At 50.0% G+C, this 23,387-nt stretch overlaps 1 protein-coding gene across 1 annotated transcript in view; it reads right to left on the bottom strand.

Annotated features, from left to right (window-relative positions):
* Positions 1–3,098: 3,098 nt before the first annotated feature.
* LOC134014874 (semaphorin-6A-like) overlaps positions 3,099–23,387 on the bottom strand; it is a 20,857-nt gene continuing 568 nt past the window's right edge. The window contains exons 2-8 of the mRNA XM_062454052.1: positions 23,082–23,212; positions 22,624–22,682; positions 22,000–22,020; positions 21,767–21,808; positions 18,318–18,479; positions 8,026–8,227; positions 3,099–7,764 (exon numbers count right to left, since the gene is read on the bottom strand). Of these exons, the coding sequence (XP_062310036.1) occupies positions 6,843–7,764; positions 8,026–8,227; positions 18,318–18,479; positions 21,767–21,808; positions 22,000–22,020; positions 22,624–22,682; positions 23,082–23,212 (1,539 nt within the window). The 3' untranslated portion in view covers positions 3,099–6,842. The remainder of the gene's footprint in view (positions 7,765–8,025; positions 8,228–18,317; positions 18,480–21,766; positions 21,809–21,999; positions 22,021–22,623; positions 22,683–23,081; positions 23,213–23,387) is intronic.

The following is a 23,387-nucleotide window of genomic DNA, read 5'->3' as shown; positions in this document are numbered from 1 at the left end:
GTGTTGTGACTGTACTTGGGTAACGTTTCCCAGGGAGCAGGCTGTCGTTGGGTGGTGTGTTGTGACTGTACTTGGGTAACGTTTCCCAGGGAGCAGGCTGTCGTTGGGTGGTGTGTTGTGACTGTACTTGGGTAACGTTTCCCAGGGAGCAGGCTGTCGTTGGGTGGTGTGTTGTGACTGTACTTGGGTAACGTTTCCCAGGGAGCAGGCTGTCGTTGGGTGGTGTGCAGGGAGCAGGCTGTCGTTGGGTGGTGTGCAGGGAGCAGGCTGTCGTTGGGTGGTGTGCAGGGAGCAGGCTGTCGTTGGGTGGTGTGCAGGGAGCAGGCTGTCGTTGGGTGGTGTGCAGGGAGCAGGCTGTCGTTGGGTGGTGTGCAGGGAGCAGGCTGTCGTTGGGTGGTGTGCAGGGAGCAGGCTGTCGTTGGGTGGTGTGCAGGGAGCAGGCTGTCGTTGGGTGGTGTGCAGGGAGCAGGCTGTCGTTGGGTGGTGTGCAGGGAGCAGGCTGTCGTTGGGTGGTGTGCAGGGAGCAGGCTGTCGTTGGGTGGTGTGCAGGGAGCAGGCTGTCGTTGGGTGGTGTGCAGGGAGCAGGCTGTCGTTGGGTGGTGTGCAGGGAGCAGGCTGTCGTTGGGTGGTGTGCAGGGAGCAGGCTGTCGTTGGGTGGTGTGCAGGGAGCAGGCTGTCGTTGGGTGGTGTGCAGGGAGCAGGCTGTCGTTGGGTGGTGTGCAGGGAGCAGGCTGTCGTTGGGTGGTGTGCAGGGAGCAGGCTGTCGTTGGGTGGTGTGCAGGGAGCAGGCTGTCGTTGGGTGGTGTGCAGGGAGCAGGCTGTCGTTGGGTGGTGTGCAGGGAGCAGGCTGTCGTTGGGTGGTGTGCAGGGAGCAGGCTGTCGTTGGGTGGTGTGCAGGGAGCAGGCTGTCGTTGGGTGGTGTGCAGGGAGCAGGCTGTCGTTGGGTGGTGTGCAGGGAGCAGGCTGTCGTTGGGTGGTGTGCAGGGAGCAGGCTGTCGTTGGGTGGTGTGCAGGGGGCAGGCTGTCGTTGGGTGGTGTGTTGTGACTGTACTTGGGTACTGGTGGTATAACTGTACAGCTGCTTACCGAGGAGGATGGTGCAGATAGCAGTCCAGCCTCCCTATTAATTCCTCGCTGTGAAAGACAGATCAGGATATACACGCACACACACATTTACTGTTTGTGTGTGTGAGAGTATGAGAGAGAGCGAGAGCGAGAGAGAATACAGTACTATACATCTGAACACGTGAAAAATTTGTGTGTGCGTGTGAGCTGGTAAAAGGAGAGAGAATGAGAGGCAGTGAAGGAAGGCGAGAAAAGGGAGAAAGTGTGTGGTTGAAAGGAGGTTTAAATAGCAATCCATCCCCCCACCTCGACACAAAAAAACCCACAACCGACCAATGAGAACTGGCATCAGAGGTTAGGATGTCTCATCGAGGCTGGCTCCCTCAGACAGGACACGCATCATCACCACACTGTCTTACTCTGTGCTATCTGGCCCTGGCTGGTCGTAGGGGGATGTGACACGTCGAGGGGGCAGGATGTGACACGTCCAGGAGGCAGGATGTGACATGTCCAGGGGGCAGGATGTGACACGTCGAGGGGGCAGGATGTGACACGTCCAGGGGGCAGGATGTGACACGCGCAGGGGGCAGGATGTGACACGCGCAGGGGGCAGGATGTGACATGTCCAGGGGGCAGGATGTGACACGTCCAGGGGGCAGGATGTGACATGTCCAGGGGGCAGGATGTGACACGTCCAGGGGGCAGGATGTGACACGTCCAGGGGGCAGGATGTGACATGTCCAGGGGGCAGGATGTGGGTCATGAACGGGCAGACGTGAGCTCTGGGAATGAGGGTCTGGATGAGAGGTCAAGGATTACACTGCTCTAAGCTTGTTGTGACCACAGATTGTGGGGCGCTCAAAATGAGCACAGGGCCCTGCCAGCAGGGATTATAAACACAGACAGAGATAGGTTGTTATGTCTAGGCATGTGTGTGTGTGTGTGTATGTGTGTGTGTATGTGTGTGTGTGCATGTATGCGTGTATGTGTGTGTGCAGACTCAGTGTTTTGCTGGCATGGGCTGTTGGTCGATAGATGTAAGGAAATATATTTTTCCGGCCACTACACACACATACTGCACCCACACACACACCCACACACACACACACACACGCACGCACTATAATTCTCTCGGTGTGCCATGTGTTTGTGCACTCTTGGTTCCACTGGTTCCACCATCGGGAGGGACCCGGACCAGGCTGATAGCTGGGGAACACATGGTTCAGTTCATGTGGAACCAAACAAACCAACGCACCATGAAAAGTCTATTTTCATCCCGGTGATGAAGAATGTGCTTAGCCAGTAGTGACTGCAGTGGTCATGTATGAGTAATGCAGAAGCATCATTTACAAGACGTACTGTTAACTGTAGCCTACTCGGACAGAGCACAGCATGTGTTCTGCATTGCTGCACGACGTGGGTGTGTGTGTTCGTTTGGGTGTGTGTGTGTTAGTGTGTGTGTGTGTTAGTGTGGGGGTGTGTGTGTCTCCACACACTTGCATGTCTCACACACATCTAAAAGAACAGAACCAGTCTAGCAATACTTCAGTCTAGGACCGTCAAGCCCCATTAAACCCTTTGCAACTCTGTAATCTAATCTACACACACACACACACAAAGAGTCACCTGTGTCTGGTCTACAGGTGTGTGTGTGTGAGTGTAGGCTCCAGACAAACACTTATCAGATCCTGTTTACACACAGCCAACAATATATCAGGCCCTGCAAATCTAAACATCTGATGATGTGACGTTCACATGCTTCCCTACTCGTCTGAACATCATGGCTCAGCTATCGCCAGTCCTATCAACTTGTCTAATCTGCAGAGAAACCCTTTGATCTGAAAACACACAAGGACTAATCACGGTTAAACGTTTTTGGTTGCTTTCCTCAGCCCACCAGTGAGTGGAACTGTCACCTGCTGTAAGGTGATCTGCTTTAAGTTCTGGTCTTCGTAGTAGTGTTTTAGTTATTTGGAGGCGTTCATATCTAAAACATGGTCAGGAAATGCTAGGAAATGCCACGACAACCTTCATGACAGGAATTGTATTTTTTATTTTTTATTACATTTTGCAATTTATTAAAGAGACTTTTTCTTTACAACATACATTAAGCTGTGATTCAGAGATGTTAGGGAAGTGGAGAAGTAGAAGGCAGGAAAACCTGCAGGAAAACCTGGTGACGTCACAATATCTTACAAGCTTAACAAAGTTCAAAAACATCTTGAGAGAGAGTCCATCTCGGATGCGTCCAGCTGTGTACTCTAAGAGACAAAGGCACACACCCAACCCCCTTACAGTGCACCCTGACCTTCAGAGACCAGAGGAGAGACACACACCATATCTCTTCTACAAAGATGGGAGTTCAGGTAAAAAATTGTAGTGTTTCAACTTAAAAAAACAAAAACAATAAAAAAACAAAACAATCAACATGTACTTATCCCCACATATTATGTTATTATATTAGTCAAATGTTAAGTTGTAAGAGCTTATTCATAACTAGCGTCCTCAAATTACAATGTTTCAAGGCATTGGGGGACTTGAATACAGTATTTCCAAGTGACCAGCGAACTCAGATTCTCTAAGTTGAAACACTAGCATTTTCTTACGTTACACCAGGGAATATACAATCCCAGGACACTGATCCAGATTCAGTTTAAACCTCAGAAAACTACCACAAATTTCTTCCAAATAACTGTACCTCAAATATCCAGTTCAACTCACTTTAAATTATCAACAAAACAAACAAAAAAGAGTTGGAGAAATAACTGAACCAGGATCAGGACCTACAAGTTGAATCCCTTCTCCTCTCAGTGAAACCCTAATCTGTTGCCATGACGCAGTCCCTGGCAGTTGAACCCCACAAGCATCTATGTACATGTTAGTTGAGTTACCACGGAGACAGCACTCGCCTCCAGAACTTCCTTGTGTTACCCCACAAGTTCTCTTCACGATGGATGCCAAGGGGACACAGACGTCATTCTTCCACTAGAAATGCACGCCTGCTTGAGTTCAAGAAATGTACCTGTCTGTACATGTCAATATAAGAGTGCTCTTTTGATTTGGGGTGGGGTGGGAGGGTGCGGGAAAAATAGGGTCAGTAAAAATGTGCATCAAGGAAAAGAGTGAAAACAGAGGTCGGATTGGTAAATAAATCTAAGCTCTCTTGCGTTTAGCTCGATAGTGAATTAAAAACATCTCTAATCCGTTTCCTGAACATGTTTTATCTTTATAAAAGGGGTGAATAACAATATGTAACGTCTTCTAATATTAGAAGAGTTCTTCTCTACAACAGGAACCAGCCTATGTAGAAGGGGAGTGGTAACAAACACTTGGACACTGGCACACCTGGGTCAAAACAACATCTGCAAATGCAGTTAGCTACTTGTGGCGCACTTGATTTATATCACCCGGCGTGATGACACCAATGGGGCCGAGGGCCCTAGGGAGTGCAACCTCTAACAAGAATGTTAAATCAAACTCACCTCAATACTTTCAAGTGTTCCAAATCTGGATTCGACCCAGGTATGGGAAATGTGTCCGTACACAGGTGTGTTTCTCATAGTTAGTGAGGTGTGGGGTCCCAGCGCACCAGCGAGGACGACAGAAACCCTCTCCAAAAACAAACATTTATCATCAATTATTTCACGTCAAATTCAATTCAAACAGAAAAAAAGAAAGTTAAAGTAAAAACAAATACCAGGACTTTAAGGTGTGAAATTAAAAATAATAACACTCACAACATTATTGTAGACACTGCCATCACAACAAAAGGGCTGTTTTAAGCGCATCATTGGCACAATCAGAAAAATGAACCACAAAGATTAATGTACTGGAGGGGATGGGAAGAGAGGAGGAGAGGAAGAGGCGAATAGAGAAGAGAGGAAGAGAAGAGAAGAGAAGAGAGGAGAAGAGGAGAAGAGAGGAGGAGAAGAGAGGAGAGAGGAGGAGAGGAGAAGAGAGGAGAAGAGAGGAGGAGAGGAGAAGAGGAGAGAAGAGAGGAGAAGAGGAGAGAAGAGAGAAGAGAGGAGGAGAGGAGAGAAGAGAGAAGAGAGGAGGAGAGGAGAAGAGAGGAGGAGAGGAGAAGAGAGGAGGAGAGGAGAGAGACTTTTCTCCCTTCCAACCCTTGGTTTGTAAATTGCTAGGGACCAAAATTACAACAAGAACACCTAAATTCTTAAATTGCCTTTTTTTCCAGTTTTTTTTTCCTTCTTTTTTTTTTTTTTTAACCAAACCAGGTAAAATGATCAGAAATAGACTAGAAAGAAACATAGTTAACAGCAACAAAAAAAAGAGAACAGAATTGTCACTACTTCAGGGTGTAAGGCACAAATTTACACGTGGAAGAGAAGAGGAGACAGGAGCAGATGTTACCCACAAGGGAGGCCTGCCTGCCTGTTGACGTGAGCCACTCAGAGAAAAGACGGCATTTCAACAAGCCAAGATGGACGCCCTCCAGAGCCGGCACAATGCCCGTAGCCATTGCCCCCCACCACCCCCCCCCCCCATCTCTTTCTCTGAGTGCAAGTGTACGTAGATTTCCATATTGTTGTTGCTTATTTATTTATCTCTTTCTCTCCCTTTTTTGTTTTGTTTTGCACTTTTACATGCAGAAGTGAACCATGATGGCACGCAGTGAGCCAGCAGCCAATCAGGACGAAGGTCACTGGCTGACATAAAGCCACAGTGCTGGTTGAGGGATGCCCATTGGAGGAGTGAGGGGGGGAGTTTCAGGAGTTCTGAGTGTGTGTTTTTTTCTGACTGCGTAGACGTGGAGGAGCCCCATCCGGCACAGTAAATAAATATCCCCTCTAGTCACGGAGGTCACGAATATCTCAAGCTTGGAGAAAGACCTGGTCCCACCGTACAGTCCAGGAGACCTGCGTAAGGAAAACCCCTGGTCCCAATGTGCCGCCCAGGAAACCTGTCTGGCGGAACTTTAGGCTTAAGGTTGTACTGGCTCCAGTTTAATGACTTTAAATAATCTTCACACTTGATTAATTAATATTAAAAGATCTCTCTTTCTCTCTCTCGCTCTCTCTTTCCGGGCCTAAAAAGGCAGACTCTTCTTTTCAAAAGCACTTAAAAAATAAATACGACAAGCTATTAGTATTAACAGTCATGTGTGTTATTCAGGAACCAGAACCATGGAGGGTTCTCTGATCCCGGACAGAGAACCCAGGAAGACAGAGAACCCAGGGAGAGCGTGCTCGCTGTGTCCTGTAGCCTTATTAACACTGAGCTGCTCTTCACAGTTTCCCCAATGAAAAAACCCTCCAGTCCCACTCTTTACTGGGTCCTAGTGCCCGCTGGGTTCGTGTCCACTAAAAAATATACAAGCGATCCACCTCCCTGTGTGTGGTTTCATGTGCTTTTGGCAGTCTGTTGGGTAAACCAAAGTTTGGTTGAGCGTCCTTGTCGAATGTTTGAGTCAGAGGTGGAGGTTGTTGGATTCAAATATTCACGTCTGTTTTCTCGTCGTTCCGGAGGGACCGGGACCGCGGCGAGCGGAGCTCCCCCACAACAACAACAACATCAACAACAACCATTATTTTTGTATAATATTTACACATATATATATAAAAAGAAAACGTTTTCTTGAAAAAAGAAAAGAAAATGTGTTGCATGTTTCTCTGCACGGAACAACCCAACCCGAAAATACAAATTTTTTCAAATAAAATAAAATCGAAAGAGACTTGAAACGAGACGTTGCAAGATTGCTCTCCCTGTTTCTTTTTGTGTGTGTGTGTGTGTATGAGTGTGTGTTCAAACCGTCCCGACTACGTGCAGGAGTCACTGGAACCTTTGGTCGACAGTGACACCAAGGACGGCTTGGGAGGGACGTCCGGCTTCAGATGTTTGACCCCCGACCTCGGCAGGGACCCGTAGGAGCCCATGCTAGGTTGCCGCGACAACGACATCCCCAGCGTGGTCAGGTGTATGGAGTCCACCCTCTGCGGCGCCGGGGGCGGGCTCTCCACGCGGGCAAAGCTCTGGTGCCGAGACAGGAGCGAGGAGTTGGACGAGTTGGTGTTGTGCTTCTTGAGGGCGGAGGAGGCGGCAGAGGCAGCCTTGGCGGCGTAGCCCCGCCCATAGACGGAGGAATGCACCTCCAGGCGCTTCCCCATCTGGGGCACGGAGGGGGGCACGGTGAGCGAAGCCTCCCTCTGGGGCACCCGGGGTGGCAGGGCCCCCTCGCCGGCCTCCCCCAGCCCCAGGCCGTGACCGTGACAGGGGCTCTTCAGGGTCTTGTACTCCAGCGTAGCCCCCTGGTCCAGGTCAAGGCTCAGGTCGCTCCGGTGGGGTTGCTCCACGTACTCGTGTTGGTAGGCCTGGTGCTGGTAGGTCTGCTGGTGCTGGGGGAGGGGCAGGACCACCACGCTGGGGATGTGTCCGGGGGAGGCCCTTAGGGGGAGGTCCGTGGGGATCACAGGGGTCCCCATCGGGGGGAGGTCCTTAGTGCAGGCGTTGATCAGATTCTGGTTCCTTTCCCACTCACGGCTGCCTCGGCTGGGCTTGCGGCGGGGCTGCATGGGGGTGGACTCCGGGGTGGGCAGGGCAGTCAGGTCCAGGTGGTGCTGATCGGCCTTGATCAGCAGCTTGCCGTTGGCCAGCCGGCCGTTGTGCATCAGGGGGGTGAGGACTGCTTCCGGGCGGCCATCTTTGGCCTGGGTCTCAAACAGCCCTGTCAGCTTGGTCACACTGCCAACACACAGATTTCACAATATTCACAATATGAATTTATTTCAATGTAAAAAAATACAAATTCTGATCCAAAAAATTCAAGGTTCAGAAATTCAGGTTGCTCAAATTCGAACACTAAAATTCTTCTCAATATTAAGTATTCAATGCCTTTTAAAACTCAAAACACGATGTCACTGATCTGCTTCCATATGTTATCCCTGACTCCTGATGGCTGTACTAATCATTACATCCCTACATCTCAAACTAAACCCCTGTCACCTGTTCATGGAGCCCCGGCGCAGGTTCTCCTTGTCCTTGCGGCCCGGCAGGCTGCTGTCTCTCCTCCGGTGGTCGCAGACACAGTACACGATGATCCCGGAGAAGATGGCGCCCATGGCGAAGGCCAGGATGACGGCGATGGCCAGCAGGGTGACAGGTACCAGCTGGTCGTGACCCTTCTGGTAGCTCTCACGGATGACGCCTGCAGGGATGAGCGGAAGGATGAAGGGATGAAGTCATTGTAGATAGAAGAGCGAAGAGAGTTGTTGACCAGTGAAGCTGTCGATGTTTTGTGCCAAACCAAGTTAGAGGACACTTTCCAACCGTAAAGGCCACAGCTGAAACAATAAAACAATATTTATCCCAAAAAAGTTGGAACAAAAGAGATGGAAAAAAACAATCCCATCAGCAGGGTAGAAAATGTTTGATATCTTCCCAAGGAAATTTGCTTACAATTCCACCTTGCCGAAAGAGAGAACCTGATGACAGGAAAATAAAGTTTTTGGAGGTTAAGCAACACAGAATCCTGGATAAAAAACCCTTGCCTGGAATGAAGAGAGATGCGAGTGGAGATAGACGGGAGGCAAGCAGAGCACAGCCTCCAAGAAACAAATTATTCTCTTTTCATAACGCGACGATACCATCTTTCATATATCAGAGAATATATTAAAAGCCGTGATTAGCCTGTAAATCAAATAAGCTGTGTCATCACTGTCGTGAAGAGGAGAGCTTTCAAGGGGACTTTGGTGTTAAGACCGACTGATGAGATAGTTCAATAAAAGAGAAAATCTGTAAAGTAAAACACTTAAAAATCCTGGCTGCCTTGCTTGGGGCCTTATACCTTGTAGGCGCTAGAAGCCTCCTGAATATGTAAAGGAGGTGGTTTGAAGCCTCACTTCAGCGACTGAACCTTGCGTCTGAGCATGCAGCCGGGAGTAGCTGTTCTTGTATTTGTACATGCGCTTCAAAGCTTAAAGTCCAGGCGCTGTCTTGTCAGCGTAAATCTCCCGTGAGACACGCCCTGATCTAAACCGAGTTTTCGTCAGACGGAGACAGCGAGATTCTCCAGAAGGCTGATCTATGTGGAGGCCTTAAGCCCAGTCATGTTACTTGGGTTACATCCAGATGTGTAGAACTCAGCAGGGAGGGAGTTATAATAACTCACACCTGACCTTTGGCTGGTGTAGATCAGGTACTTCACATCAAGGGGGGGATTAGACAGGTGGGTCCTATCACGCATGCTGGAGCTCCGAGACACTGGTGCACACTGGTTGTGTTCTGCCATAACTCAGAGGGTAGGGGAGGAGGGGGAGGAGGGGGAGGAGGGGGAGGAGGGGGAGGAGGGGGAGGAGGGGGAGGAGGGGGAGGAGGGGGAGGATGATGAGCGGGTTGAGAGGAGATGGTTTGTACGAGGAGCAGAAGAAGGCCAGAGGTGATGATGGATGGAGGGGAGGGAAGGAGGAGGGGAGGAGGTGCAGGAGGAGGAGGAGAAATGATGCACATGATCTAGTTCAAGCATGCCCGCTGAATCCATGCCATCGCATGTGAGAGATCTCCCACCTCAGCAGAACGAGGCCCTCGTGATCCCCAGAGACGCAACACAGATACACACACACCCTCCTGGAGCCGGGGGAAGGAGGCTGGAGGAAGGAGGCCGGGGGAAGGAGGCCGGGGAAGTCTTCCAGCCCATCTGTAACTCTGCCCCGGCCTTCACCCCCTTCATTAACAACACAGCTCGTCTAACCCCCTTCTTCCGGCAAATGGCTTGCTTATCAGCCCGAGTGTCTGTTAGATGCGACAGATAGCGTGTGAGAAGGGAGGATGAGAGGGAGAGAGGTATCTGGAAACCGCTGCATTAAAGGATGACTTGTGCTACGCTCTGGCCTCGGTTGACTAAGTGACCGGCTGGGGAAGGAACATCTGCTGCTTATCTGAAGAGGGTCACGTCTCAGAGAGAGGGAGGGGGGGGGGAGAGAGGGAGGGGGAGTAGGAGGGAGGGAGGGAAAGAAAGAAGGGAGACAGGGAATGAGATATAAAGAGAGTGAGAAGAGGCGAGAGGGAGAAGAGAGAGAGAGAGAAGAGAGAGAGAGAGAGAGAAGAGAGAGAGAGAGAAGAGAGGGGGAGAGAGGGAGGGGGAGAGAGAGGGAGAAGAGAGGGAGAAGAGAGGGTGAGATAAGAGAGGGAGAAGAGAGAGAGAAAGAAGAGAGAGAGAGAGAAGAGAGGGGGAGAGAAGAGATGGAGAAGAGAGAGAGAGAAGAGAGAGAGAGAGAGAGAGAGAGAGAGAGAGAGAGAGAGAGAGAGAGAGAGAGAGAGAAGAGAGGGAGAGAGAGAGAGAGAGAGAGAGAGAGAGAGAGAGAGTGGGAGGGAGGGAGGGAGAGAGAGAGAGAGAGAGAGAGAGAGAGAGAGAGAGAGAGAGAGAGGGAGAGAGAGAGAGAGAGAGATGAGAGAGAGAGAGAGAGAGAGAGAGAGAGTGGGAGGGAGGGAGGGAAGGACAAATATGCTTTTCTATCATTCATTTCTCAGACTTTCTTTCCCCCATTTTCTTCTTCTTCCATTTCGCTGAGAGATCAGGACATCTTTATAAACATGACTTGTCTGCTGTTTGACGAATACCTGTATTCTCCTCACACGGGGAGCGTAGCGCTGCTCTACACTGTAATTCAGACGTGCGGTGTGTGTGTGTGTGTGTGTGTGACTCAGCCTGGAGAGAGAGATGACAGGAGGCAGGGAGAAGAATCACCATAGCTTTGGACTCAAACTTCTGACTAAAATAATAAAACGGACCGAAAGTCATACTTGAGGTTTTTCGAGCTCCGAAATCGTTTTAAATATTTACTTTAAAAAATGCAAGGGGAGGACGTATTGTACTGTACAGTGTTCCTGGCAGAGATAGAGCTCTCGTTCCAGAACCCTTCTGGACATAACGACATCCATCTTAGTCTTGGTTGCTTACTTATGAAGAGAGGGACATGGAAACCCATGCGAGACAACCGTATGAACACTAAATCAATGAATACTAATGATCCCAAGAAGGTTTAGACTACGGGAATCGCGTTTCATGCTAAAATAACACACAGAGGGTTTCCAAAAAAGGGTTAGTTTAGTCTGGAAGTATGAAGTTTCTTTGGTGTCCACTGATAGACTTTACCTGTTCCCTTGGACCGAGTCGAATCAAAGTCCGACCGCTAAAACCGTGTTCGACTACAGAACACGCAGCATTTCTGAGACGTTTTGGATGAGAAGCTTTGAAGTTAATTAGCAGTAAGTCCTCTGTCTTACTCGCAGCTTGACCTCCATTCACCCACTACCACTGAAACACACAGAAGACTTGTTATGGCAGTTTAACGACATTAAGAGGTTTCTGACCCTCTGTCGGATGTCTTCCTCCAGAGCAGGGGGGGCGGCTCGCCCTCTTCCCCAGAAAACCCAGCATCGACTGGGGTTGCTCTGTGACACGCCTTCCCTGCCGCATGGAGGGACAGGGGGACGACCCCTAACCAAGGCCTCTCGAAAAAGAGCTTTGAAGATTTGAATATTTCATGTATGCAGTCAATTGTTTCTCATCTTGACTTCAAAAGGGATGGGGGTTTACAGGGGGGAGGGATGGGAGGGAGGGAGGGAGGGAAGGGACAGATGGGGGAAGGGAGAGAGGAGAAGGAGGGGAGAAAGGGAGGATGGAAGGGAGAGAGGGTTCCACAGAGGACAGCCTCTGACCAATCAAAAAGATAACAGCGTTGGTAATCAAGGTGACTTCTGGTTGGTTGGCTGGCTAGCTTGGATCCTGTGCAAGGCTCGTTTCAGTCCCAGTCGACTTCTGAGGAAAACTTTCTACGTGTCGTCTTCCTGCTGTTGTTGACCTTACACTGTTTCAAAAGTGACGTTTAATACCGTTTAAAGGACTTCTGCCCGAGGAGACACAACATCTACCGTTTTATTTATCGCCTTTTTTATTTGCAGTGATTGATATGACAGTACACGATGTCAAGGTGACATGTCATCTGTGTGTGTGTGTGTTTGTGTGTGTGTGTTCTCCCTCTCAAGTCTTCTGTAACAGCGAGGGCCTCACCACTCCTAACCGACGATTTGATTGAATTTCACACAGCCTGGAGCCACGGCACGCAGATATTAAACACACACTACGTCTCCACACTCCCAGATAGAAGTCGCTATCAAAACAACCCGAGCTACGCACGCTTGCTCCATGACGGGGAAACACTGCGGTCGCCCTAGTGTGAGCCACAGGAACACACAGGGACGAGGGAGCAGTCCTTCAAACATGCCCTCTCTGTCTCCAGACTGGAGCCTCTGTCCAGGCTATACTGATGTCATTGTGAGCTGAACAGACTTCAAAGGCTGCTTGACATCCCAGTGAGGCTGTGGGGGTTGTGGAGGCTGTGGAGGTTGTGGAGGCTGTGGGGGCTGTGGAGGCTGTGGAGGATGTGGGGGTTGTGGAGGCTGTGGGGGTTGTGGAGGCTGTGGGGGTTGTGGAGGTTGTGGAGAGGCTACAGCCTCTGACCACAGTCATTAACAGGACAAAGGCACAGTCTGAACATGATGACATCTCAACCAGGCAGAGGGACTGATCACTGATGTGTCTAACTCTGACTGATGTGTCTAACTCTGACTGATGTGTCTAACTCTGACTGTATGACTGACTGGCTGGCTGGCTGATTGTCTAACTAGCTGGCTGACTGTGTGACTTGTTGACTGGCTGGCTGCATGAGGCAACACTTAAACACAAGAGGAGGCCAATTAGCAGTAAGCCTGGATGTATGACGAGGTGTTAGGGGGCAGTGAGAGCCATGATCGTCCCTGTTGAGTCAGGACCGAAGACGCTCACAGTTCGACGGCCGTGTTTCAACGTAGCTTAGTCAGGATCTGAGATGGGCTAAGCTAGCCCTTCTGTGGCCTATCATAGAAATGCCAGCTTGTCTTCTCCCCATCACACAAAATGTCTGTAATCCTTCCAGAACTCCTACTAATATAAATTCATGTAGGTGTGAAGGATTTAGATGGTGCCACATATATCCAACTGGATGAGCATCTGCTTGCCACAAACACACAAGGCGACAGTCTGTTCGCTTTTACATAAAAACCCAACTGATTAATAAAACCTTCTTCTTAAGTCTCTGCTCATAGTTGTGTTAGGTTTGTTCTCATAGTTGTGTTGGGTCTAAAGTTGTACATTTCTACAAAACAGCCTTATCTAAACCCTTAAGTGTCTTTCCATGATCCAGATTACCCTACCTCGCAGGTGTGAGTCATGATTCTTTTGTCAAACAAACCTCCAAAGAAAGCCTTGTTTCTCCTACACAGGACGAGATGGGAAACCTGGCAGGGGAACCCTATTCAGATGAAGTGGGTGCTGGCAAAAAACTCTATTGGACATCAATCAGAGCGCAATTTAGCGGGTCCGAACGCTACCTGAAGTGACGTCCCACAGAGAGACAAAATCAGGAGAGCTTGGAGCTTGTGTGGGTGTCAGAGACCAGGACACCGCATGCTGATCGCGGTGAATGCGGGCAGGAAAAGAAAGGAAACGCGTTGAAAATGGAGAAACGCCGACTGCGATTGAACGATGCAGGCTAATGTGGCGTTCAAGGAAATGACCAGGGTTTGTCTCCCACTGGCAGAGTGCGTCATCATGTTGAAAAGGAACATATCAAAATCACGCTCAGAGCCACTTTTCGTGTTGTTACCCAGAAAACACCTGTGAACGTTACAGAACGGAAACTGTGGGTAGTCTTGTTGTGACACATGAGAAACAGGAATTATATTTTTAATCGTCTCTTTAGAAATACAAGAAACAGTAGGATCTAGATTGTGAAACCAGAGTAGCCTTCTGTTATGGGAGTTATTAGATTGAAGAGTCTGCTATTCTCTGCTCCTGTCTCTCCCCTCCCCAGTCTCCCCCCTCTTCCTCCCCCTCTCCCCGCTATCCTCCTGGCATTCAACCCTCCCTCCCTCCCTCCCGCTCTGTTGCGCTCAGGTGGGGTAAGGAAACAGGAGAGCACAGCCATCACCTCCTCAGGTTGTCTTGCTACCGAACACCGACGCAAACACAGTCGACAGGAAGCAGAGGAAATCACCCTCTGCGACGCGTCTCTTCTCCCTGGGAGAGGAACCCAGAAACGTCAACGAGGAAACGCGTATCGAATAAGTCGCGGAGCACGAAAACAACTTTTAAGGAACGATCTGTAAATGAACTCCGTGAAACGTAACACATTTAGCATCGACTGTGTGCAAGCAATCTTCCAGGCATCGTACGAGAGGCCTGCTGTTCTTCTGTTGTAAGACGCCTCTTAAATAAGACAGAGAATGCGTTTCCTGTGAAACCAAACCATGAAAGTGACATAATAAGATAACCAGTATGTACCGTTCCCATAATGCACCATCATAACCATGTCAAGACCAGATCCTGGATCCAGGCCAAAGCTGTAGAAACAGAGGTGTTTAGGAGTGGTCTAACCTTGTTTACCCCTGGGGCAGATGGCTGTGAGAGTGTCCAGAGACAGTTGCCCCACAAGACAGGGCGGAGGGGAGGGTTAGTGATAATCACACAAACCGTGCAGGGGAGCAGAGACACACACAACCTCAGCAGACAGGGGAAGAAATAGCTCTCTTTCTCCTCTCTCAATTTCCCCCCTATTCAGTAATTTTTTCCCCCCCCTCTATCTCTTTCTCTCTCTGTCTTTTCACTCCGAGTCAATTTCTCAATTCTCTCTCTGCCTTTGTAGTTCTGGTTCTCTCACTGTCTCCTTCATTCCTCCTGCGGTCGTCTCCCTCTCCCATTCTCTTTTTAAAAGTCCTTTTTCTTCATTCTCCTGCTTACTTCTCCTCTCCCCTCTCCCCTCTCCCACTCCCTAACCCCCCCCTTCCCCCCTCCACCCCTCTCTCAATATAGCCTCGGTAATGAACTCATAAATTGGAGTGACACACAGAGATGACTACAGGTCGGAGGAGAGGAAAGAGAGAGGGGGGGGGGAGGAGGGGGGGCAGGGACTCATTCCCTCAGACAGGGGAGAGATATGACCCCGGCTGGAACAGAGGGGGGGAGGGAGGGAAGGAAGGAGGGAAGCTCCATAAATATGGTTAGTAACATTTGCACTACATAAGGTACAGCCTTGGAACGTTCCATCTTGACAGATGAAAGGTTCTGTGTTGGGGGAGACTGACTGGTCACAATGGCAGCAGGAGAATGGTAGAGGAGGAGGAGGAGGAGGGGGGGAGGGCGATGGAAGGGAGGGAGGAGGAGGAGGGGTGGGGGAGAGGTGAAGATGTCACACAGAGAGACAGACTGGGCCAGGACAGACAGACAGACAGACAGTGTTTCCATGTACTGAGAGAGCGACCCAGGCCACCATGAGGAGGACTGGGTCCACAGGAGAGACCACGCCAGCCCTAACCCACCAGGAGGAGGACTGGGTCCACAGGAGAGACCAGACTAGCCCTAACCCACCAGGAGGAGGACTGGGTCCACAGGAGAGACCACGCTAGCCCTAACCCACCAGGAGGAGGACTGGGTCCACAGGAGAGACCAGACTAGCCCTAATCCACCAGGAGGAGGACTGGGTCCACAGGAGAGACCAGAGCGTGGGCAGGCGGGTGTGGAGGTAGGACAGGCAGGGAGGGCAGGGACGTGCTTGTAAATATTTCTGCTGGGAGGATCATCTGCACTTCCGACTGCTTAATTGATTTTCATTCAGGCTGGTAATGCGCTGGTCATTAGCAGATAAAGACAAACCTTGCAATAAAGAGTAGCTGGATATAAATGAGCTAATATACCACAACGAAACTCAAATTTCAGTGAAGACTAAATACAGAGCCAGCCTTTTTTAAGAGATCGTTATCACGAAATGTTATTAAAACCTTTTTTTTCCGTGGTGGAATATGAAATTATTTATCTGTACTCATTCCTGTGCAGTGTGCTTTTTTGCTGTCTGAGCGGTCGGGAGAGGTGCTCTACAGATGAAAGTGTAATTGATATTTAGAGAGCATCCTCGTAGCGTGCTAAGGAAAACGCTAGCTGTCTCGGGCTGGGTCTCAGAGTACATTTGGCACAGAGTTGACGATGAAGGGAGTGGAAGTAGGAGGAGGAGGGGAGGGAGGGGGTGAGGGGGGGAGGGAGGGGGTGAGGGGGTGAGGGGGGGGAGGGAGGGGGTGAGGGGGGGAGGGAGGGGGTGAGAGGGGGAGGGAGGGGGTGAGGGGGTGAGAGGGGGAGGGAGGGGGGGAGGGGGGGAGGGAGGGGGTGAGGGGGGGAGGGAGGGGGTGAGGGGGGGAGGGAGGGAGAAATGAGGGGATAGATGAATGCTGATGACAGTGGTGCTCCACATGCAGAATTGCGTTTAAGCTGCATGGAGGCAACACCGAGCTTAATACCATCAAAGCAGGATACAAATGAATAAACAGATATAAACAGTGAAGTTTCTAAACCAAGCCATGCAGGTATGCACATACAGAACACACTCACACACCCACACAGCAGACCGCGACATATCTGCGCACTCAAAGAAAATAACAGTAAACCGTAGCTGCAGTAAAAATGATCGAAACTGATAATACTGAGGGGAAAAAGCTGCAAAACAGGGTAATAGAAAACCAATTAAACAAACATCAAAGGATAAAGACAGCGATAAGAAAGCTTGTTGGAATGAGAGAGACCTGCTTGTGTTTCTCTGGGCAGCGGCAGGCCAGGGTCCCAATCCATTCAATGTCAACACCATCAGTTTCAACAAACAACATTTATGTTGCTTGGCGGTGGGAGTTTAAATCGATTGCCAAGTGTTTTAAAAAGTCCTGCCTTTCCTTGACAGAGATAGGGGAGCTCCAGTGCTGATGGAGATGAGCTTGAGGGGACCCTGACCCTGGACACACCAGCCCAGGAAAACACAGCCAGGGATGCAACATCGAGGCGATGCTGTTTGAAGCGTGCTGGAGTGTCTGCCACCATTGTCTCTGATCTACCCACAGATGCCCTGCTGCCAGCCCAGAGCCTCGTCCCACACCAGCCACACAGGGCCCACCTGGCACTAACACCAGACCTTCTGCTGATCCCACTTTGTACTGATGCACAGCCAGCACAGTCAGCACAGCTCCTTGTCTGCATGTGCTTTCAGTCGACTCATTTCCCTGTTTTTCTACAAGAGATTGCTGGAGAACAAACTGGTCTTACTGTAGACCAAGCAAGCTCTTTACATACGCTGCCCCAACCCCAGCCCCCTAACTAGCACACTCACAAAGTGCTTTAATTCTCTGAAGGGCATGTGATTTGTGTTCCATGACGTACGTGTATATATATAATAAATCTCTATTGATGACCTCACCTTAACACAGCCCTCTACCTCCCTATCTGCCTGTCTCTTCTGGATGTCTCGAGAGCCAGTGGTCACCTCTAATCATCGTTATTGATTATCAATACCTCCTCATGGCTTCCCCTGATCTAATAAGGGATGAGGAAGATGCACACATGGTCTGCAGTAATGGCTGCCTCTAATGGCTCCTCATTACCTCTCCATGGACCACATTGATCAGAAGCTGGTTTATATCTATGGGTTTGTTTTGTCTGTTTCTCACTGTTTCTCTGTCCACCTCTCTCTGTCTCACTCTCACTCCCTCCCCCTCCCTCTCCCTCTCTCTCTCCTTCTCCTTCTCCCTCTCTCTCTCTCTCTCTCCCTCTCTCTCTCTCCCTCTCTCTCTCTCCCTCTCTCTCTCTCTCTCTCTCTCTCTCGCTCCAGTTTCCAGGGGCTCTTCATGGATGTTAAAACTGAAGAGGACGTTCAATGTCACCCTGTCATAGCCGAGAGATAGAGCGGAGGGGCCTTCTTCACGTGAAAATAAATACATTGCAATCTTCCTCTGGAGCGGTGTAATGGTCTGGATATTACATCTCCAGTGGGGTATTAGAGGTTGGCTCTAATAAATCTCTCCACAGGTCGAGGCAATTTGTTCCCTTGACAGGGTTACGGTGACTGGCTGGCTGGGTGGCTGAATGGGTAGGGTATAGCTGTCTGGCTAGCTGTCTGACTGGCTAGTTGTCTGGATGGAGAGTGCTAGCAGACTGGCTTGTTGACTGGCTGGTTGGGGAAGTTGGGTTCGTTTTGATTGGCTGACCATCTGGCTGGCTGGCTGTTTTGATTGGCTGACCATCTGGGTGGCTGGCTGTCTTCCTGTCTGGGTGCCAGGTGGGCTGGCAGTCTGGGTTCAGCAGGCAGGTGGGGTGGAAGCAGGCAACACCAGCGCTAGACCCAACTCCCCCCTCTGACTGTAATGGACTGTTCCGTTCCAAGGCTTACCATTGGCTTCAGGCTGGGAGGGCACGGCCATGTATGGGTCGCTCTTATCTGAGGGCATGGGGGGGTCCTTCTGTTCCACCATGCGGCCCCTGCCCTGGGGGCCCTCGGCAGGGGGCAGGGCGGAGGTGGGGAAGGGGAGGGTGGAGTGGTGGCGGTGGTGGCCTGCCGGACACAACACACGTTAACTAACGTGACGCACACACACACACACACACACACACACACACACACACACAGAGTAGATGCGCACACACACACACACAGAGTAGATGCGCACACACACATACACAGAGTAGATGCGCACACACACATACACAGAAGGTAGATGCACACACACACACACACAGAGTAGATGCGCACACACACACACACAGAGTAGATGCCGCACACACACACACACAGAGTAGATGCGCACACACACATACACAGAGTAGATGCGCACACACACATACACAGAAGGTAGATGCACACACACACACACACAGAGTAGATGCGCACACACACACACAGACTGTCGATACACACACACAAACTCATATACAACACACACAGACAGTCGATACACACACATACACAGTCGACACACACACACACAGCCAGATGGCTTTGTAAGGCAACAAAGTGTTCCTCCCAGGTGACCCTGAGCAGGTCATTATTGTGTGTGTGACTGTGTGTGTTCCTGCAGAGAGCTATGACCTTGGTGTGTATGTGTGTGTGAGGGAGAACAAGGATGAAAGACAGAGAGAGAGGGAAAGAGAGAGAGAGAGAGAGAGAGAGAGAGAGAGAGAGAGAGAGAGAGAGAGAGAGAGAGAGAGAGAGAGAGAGAGAGAGAGAGAGAGAGAGGAGACAGAGGGAGAGAGGGGAAGGGGAGAGAGAGAAGAGAGAGAGAGAGAAAGAGAGAGAAGTAGAGAGAGAGAGAGAGAGGGAGAGAGGGGAAGGTGAGAGAGAGAAGTAGAGAGAGAGAGAGAGAGAGAGAGAGAGAGAGAGAGAGAGAGAGAGAGAGAGAGAGAGAGAGAGAGAGAGAGAGAGGGAGAGAGAGAGGGGAAGGAGAGAGAGAGCTAGTGCCTGTCTCTATGGAGCTCATCTTTCTCCTGTTCTCAGTCACACGTCAAGGTTCTCTCCTGGAGCAGAAACACAACAGTGAAGGGTTCTCTGTAACCCAACCACCCCAGGAAGCCTCTTCTGGGCCATGAAGGGCAGGAGAACAAGATAAAACTCCCTCTCTTTCCTAACAACACAGCAACTAACTACTGCATCAGCTGACACTCACTGGAACAGCCTGTTCACCACCTCCTCTCTGACCGACCATCGGCTACATTTAGTATTCGACTTCAGAAAAGCCAAACTACACAACCTCATCTATCACAGGGAGGTAGTTGGGGCTAATTAATTCTCCCTAATCTAAATTACCCTTGTAATTACACTCCTTAATGACACTCTGGTTTGGACTAGAGTAGCACGGATGTACCTAGAACGAGCGACTCCAAAGCTAATTAGCTAGCTCTCCTTGGCAAGGCTGCTACTATATAAGTGGCATTTATGTATTAGCCAAGTTCAGTGTTTTGGATTTTTAAAAATCCCCTCAAATGGCTAGCAGTTATACAATCTGCAAGCTTACAAATATGTGAAAGGTTCCTAACAAGGCCTCCATAAGGCCCCAGTACAACCTAATGTCTGTGTGTCTGTGTGCAGTACACAAACAACTACAGTTTAGCCTTCACAAACTGTAACCCTTCTCTGCTGAGTCCTGTAAATCATGTGATCAGCCCACGTCCTCCTGTGAAAGCCATAACTTCAGGGTGTGTGAATGTGTAGGTGTGAGTGTGTGTGTATGTGTGAGTGTGTGTGTGTGAGTGTGTGTGTGTGTCTGGGGACACTTCCAATGAAAAGTGGTAATCAACAGCTCACGCGTTAATGAGACCGGCTCCTGCAAACCATTTTACGATGTCTCCATATGAAGGCAGCTGGACGTGTGTGTCCTCTGTGTGACAGTGTGTGTGTGTGACAGTGTGTGTGTGTGTGTGACAGTGTGTATGTGTGTGTGACAGTGTGTGTGTAAACAAGGGGGGTGGGTGGCTGTTGCCTTTGGTCTACCATGCACAACAACCCCCCCCCCCCCCCCCCCCCCAGCATCATTGCGCGTGGCAACCATTAAAATGATTTATTTAACCATGTGCCCTGGGCTGGCAGATTAGTGTGACAGGCCTATTTTATAATTCATTTTCCAGAGCCAGGAGGTTCATGGTGACGATAACACACAGGGAGCCACAAGTCTTATTTCTACGGTTAAAGAAAAAAGCACACATCCCTCTTTTCATGGTTTAAATGGAAGGCTGGATGGAGGGAAGACTTGTCTGGAACGGGAGGGGGTGTGGGAGGGAGGGAGAGAGAGTCGGGCAACGGAGAGAGGGAGAGAAGGAGGGAGGAGAAGAGGAGAGGGCTGGAGGGAGGAGAAGAGGAGAGGGCTGGAGGGAGGAGAAGAGGAGAGGGCTGGAGGGAGGAGAGGGCTGGAGGGAGGAGAAGAGGAGAGAAGGAGGGAGGAGAAGAGGAGAGAAGGAGGGAGGAGAAGAGGAGAGGGCTGGAGGATTTGTCCTCGGCTGTCTGCAGTGATCCGACTGTGTCTGAGATGAGGTTCTGTTTGGGTGTGCTTACAGCCAGGCCTTAATAGGCTGAGTACTGCGGCGCTGTGTGGAGGAACCTTCTAGAGGGACGTAGAAATGAGAGGGCAGATGAACATTGGGGAGAGAGAGGAGGAAGAAGAGGAGGAAAATAAAAGAGAGAAAGAGTAAAAGCTGCAGGAGAGAATCTGGACTGACTGGGGAAAAAAAGCTCTTGTTTTGTATGACTGAGATGTGTGTGTGTACATGTGTGTGTGTACATGTGTGTGTGTACATGTGTGTGTGTACATGTGTGTGTGTACATGTGTGTGTGGGGTGCTGCAGGATAATCAGACCTGTTTATCATTCCTTCTCAGGCCTGTGATTGGAAAATTATATAAATCAACCATCAGCCACAACCTTCTAAAAACACACTTGACAGCAGTGTGTGTGTGTGTGTGTGTATGTGCTATGATGGTTGCTTGTTTAAACTGCCTAAGCCATGCTGTGTGAGAGTGAGCTTCTGTTTCATCCAGATCTGTCAGCGCCCTTCACATATAACCATCTATGTTGATGCAAGATTCATCCAATTAGCGAAGCAAAGGTCAGGACAGATCAATGTAGGGAGGGCGGGGGGGCGGGGAGGGGGCGGGGACTGGGGGTTTCAATACAGACAGAACCACAGAACTCCAACTGGTAGAATTAGAATTCATACGACGAGTTCCGCTAATGGAACTCCGGTTCTACACGTTCTAAGGTGCTAGGATCCAGGAAGTGGAATAGAGATGGTGTTCTGGAAGCTACTGGGTTTCCTAGGGGATTGGAGAGACCGTATAAAAGAGACGGACTGACCATTTCGTGACCTTTCATGACCGTGAGGGCTCGAGTGGACGTCTATAAAACAAAGGAATTGAATGTCGTTAAAACCGCCAGTCGTTACGAACCACGACCAGTGAAGTGAAGTGGGAGGAGTTTTAATTTCCCTAAGAGGAAGTAATTGATTGGAAAGGGGCGGAGCCGGAGAGAGGGGTTGATGGGAGTTGTAGTTAGTGATTCATTTCATCATCTCTTTACAGGTTACTCACCATTCAGAGCCACGAAGGTATCTAGAAAGGTCAAAAGGAGAAATATGTTAATATCTGTGATGGTGCTGTATTTCAGGAGGGGCGTTTTACTGACATGATTGAAAGTCCTGATTCTGAGAAGTGGCTGAGAATCGATTGTTTTGTTGTTGTGATCAGTAGTGTGACCTATGATGTCGTTCCTGTACAAGTACACTTTCTGTATTCTGTGACTTGTGTTAATTACACCGGAGAGGTGAGGTGAGGAAAATAGGAGGATAGGAGAGGAGGAGAGGTGAGGAGGGGACAGGAGAGGAAGAGAGGAGGAGAGGAGAGTCGGAGAGGAGGAGAGTAAAAGAGGAGGAGTCGGAGAGGAAGAGTAGACGAGGAGAGAAGAAGAGGAGAAGAAGAGAGGAGAGGAAGAGAGGAGGCGAGGAGTGGAAGAGAGGAGAGGAAGAGAGGAGAGGAAGATAGGAGGCGAGGAAGAGAGGAGAGGGGGAAAGGAAGAGAGGAGAGGAGGAGGAGAGGTGAGGAGCAGAAGAGCAAAGGAGAGGAGAAGAGGAGAGGAAGAGAGGAGAGGAGGGAAATAGAAAAAGGAGAGCAGAGCACAGAAGAGAGGAGGAGAGGGTTAGCAGATAGCACGCTTACTCTGACAGTCTCCCAGGCCTTCTGTGTTTCCCTTCTCCACATCCTGCTCGAAGGCCGACCTGCAGACAAGACACAGATGCTCGTCAGGGAGGAGGGGAGGCACGGCCCCAAACGGCACAGGCATGTGCAGCTCAGTGAAAAGAGTGTCTCTGTTACATCAAATATATAAATATTACATATCTGTAGTCTCACCTAGACTGAAACATCCCCTGTTAAGTGCATTCTCTGTTCTTAAGTGCTACACACGAAAGCTGGATAGCTAGCATGGACTTGGAGTGAACTGCGTAATATCTTACTTGCTAATGTGGTTGGTAAGGTGAACAAGGCTAATGTTGTTGCTAGACTGGCTAGCTATCATAAGTGGCTCGTCCTCGCAAGCTAATGCGACCGGCTGGCTGTTTGATATGGTTCGCTAGCTGGCTAGCTGTTTAACACGGCTCGCTAGCTACAATGGTCACGTTCCTAGCGTAGCAGGAGGAACCTCGGGGCAGATGCAGGAGGATGGCCAGCTGTCCAGGCCTCGCTCCGACACGGACGGCCAAGGACCGTCACCCCGACAGACACAAAGCTCAGCGCTAAAAGTTTGCCGCTGAACACAAACAGAAACTAGAGCAGCCAGCATTAAACTATAGTCCAAGAGCGGAGCCAGCCATAGCTTCTATCTAGGCCAGCAGGAAGACATTGTTTTTCTGTGTGAGGAGATTGTGTAGTGGGCCTTCCAGCTCTCCCCCGTATCAAAACAAAGGCTTGTGTTTGAACTGAGC

Source organism: Osmerus eperlanus, chromosome 28 (assembly GCF_963692335.1).
Source record: "Osmerus eperlanus chromosome 28, fOsmEpe2.1, whole genome shotgun sequence".
In the NCBI taxonomy this organism is placed as follows: domain Eukaryota; kingdom Metazoa; phylum Chordata; class Actinopteri; order Osmeriformes; family Osmeridae; genus Osmerus; species Osmerus eperlanus.
This window is presented reverse-complemented; position numbering and strand designations above follow the sequence as displayed.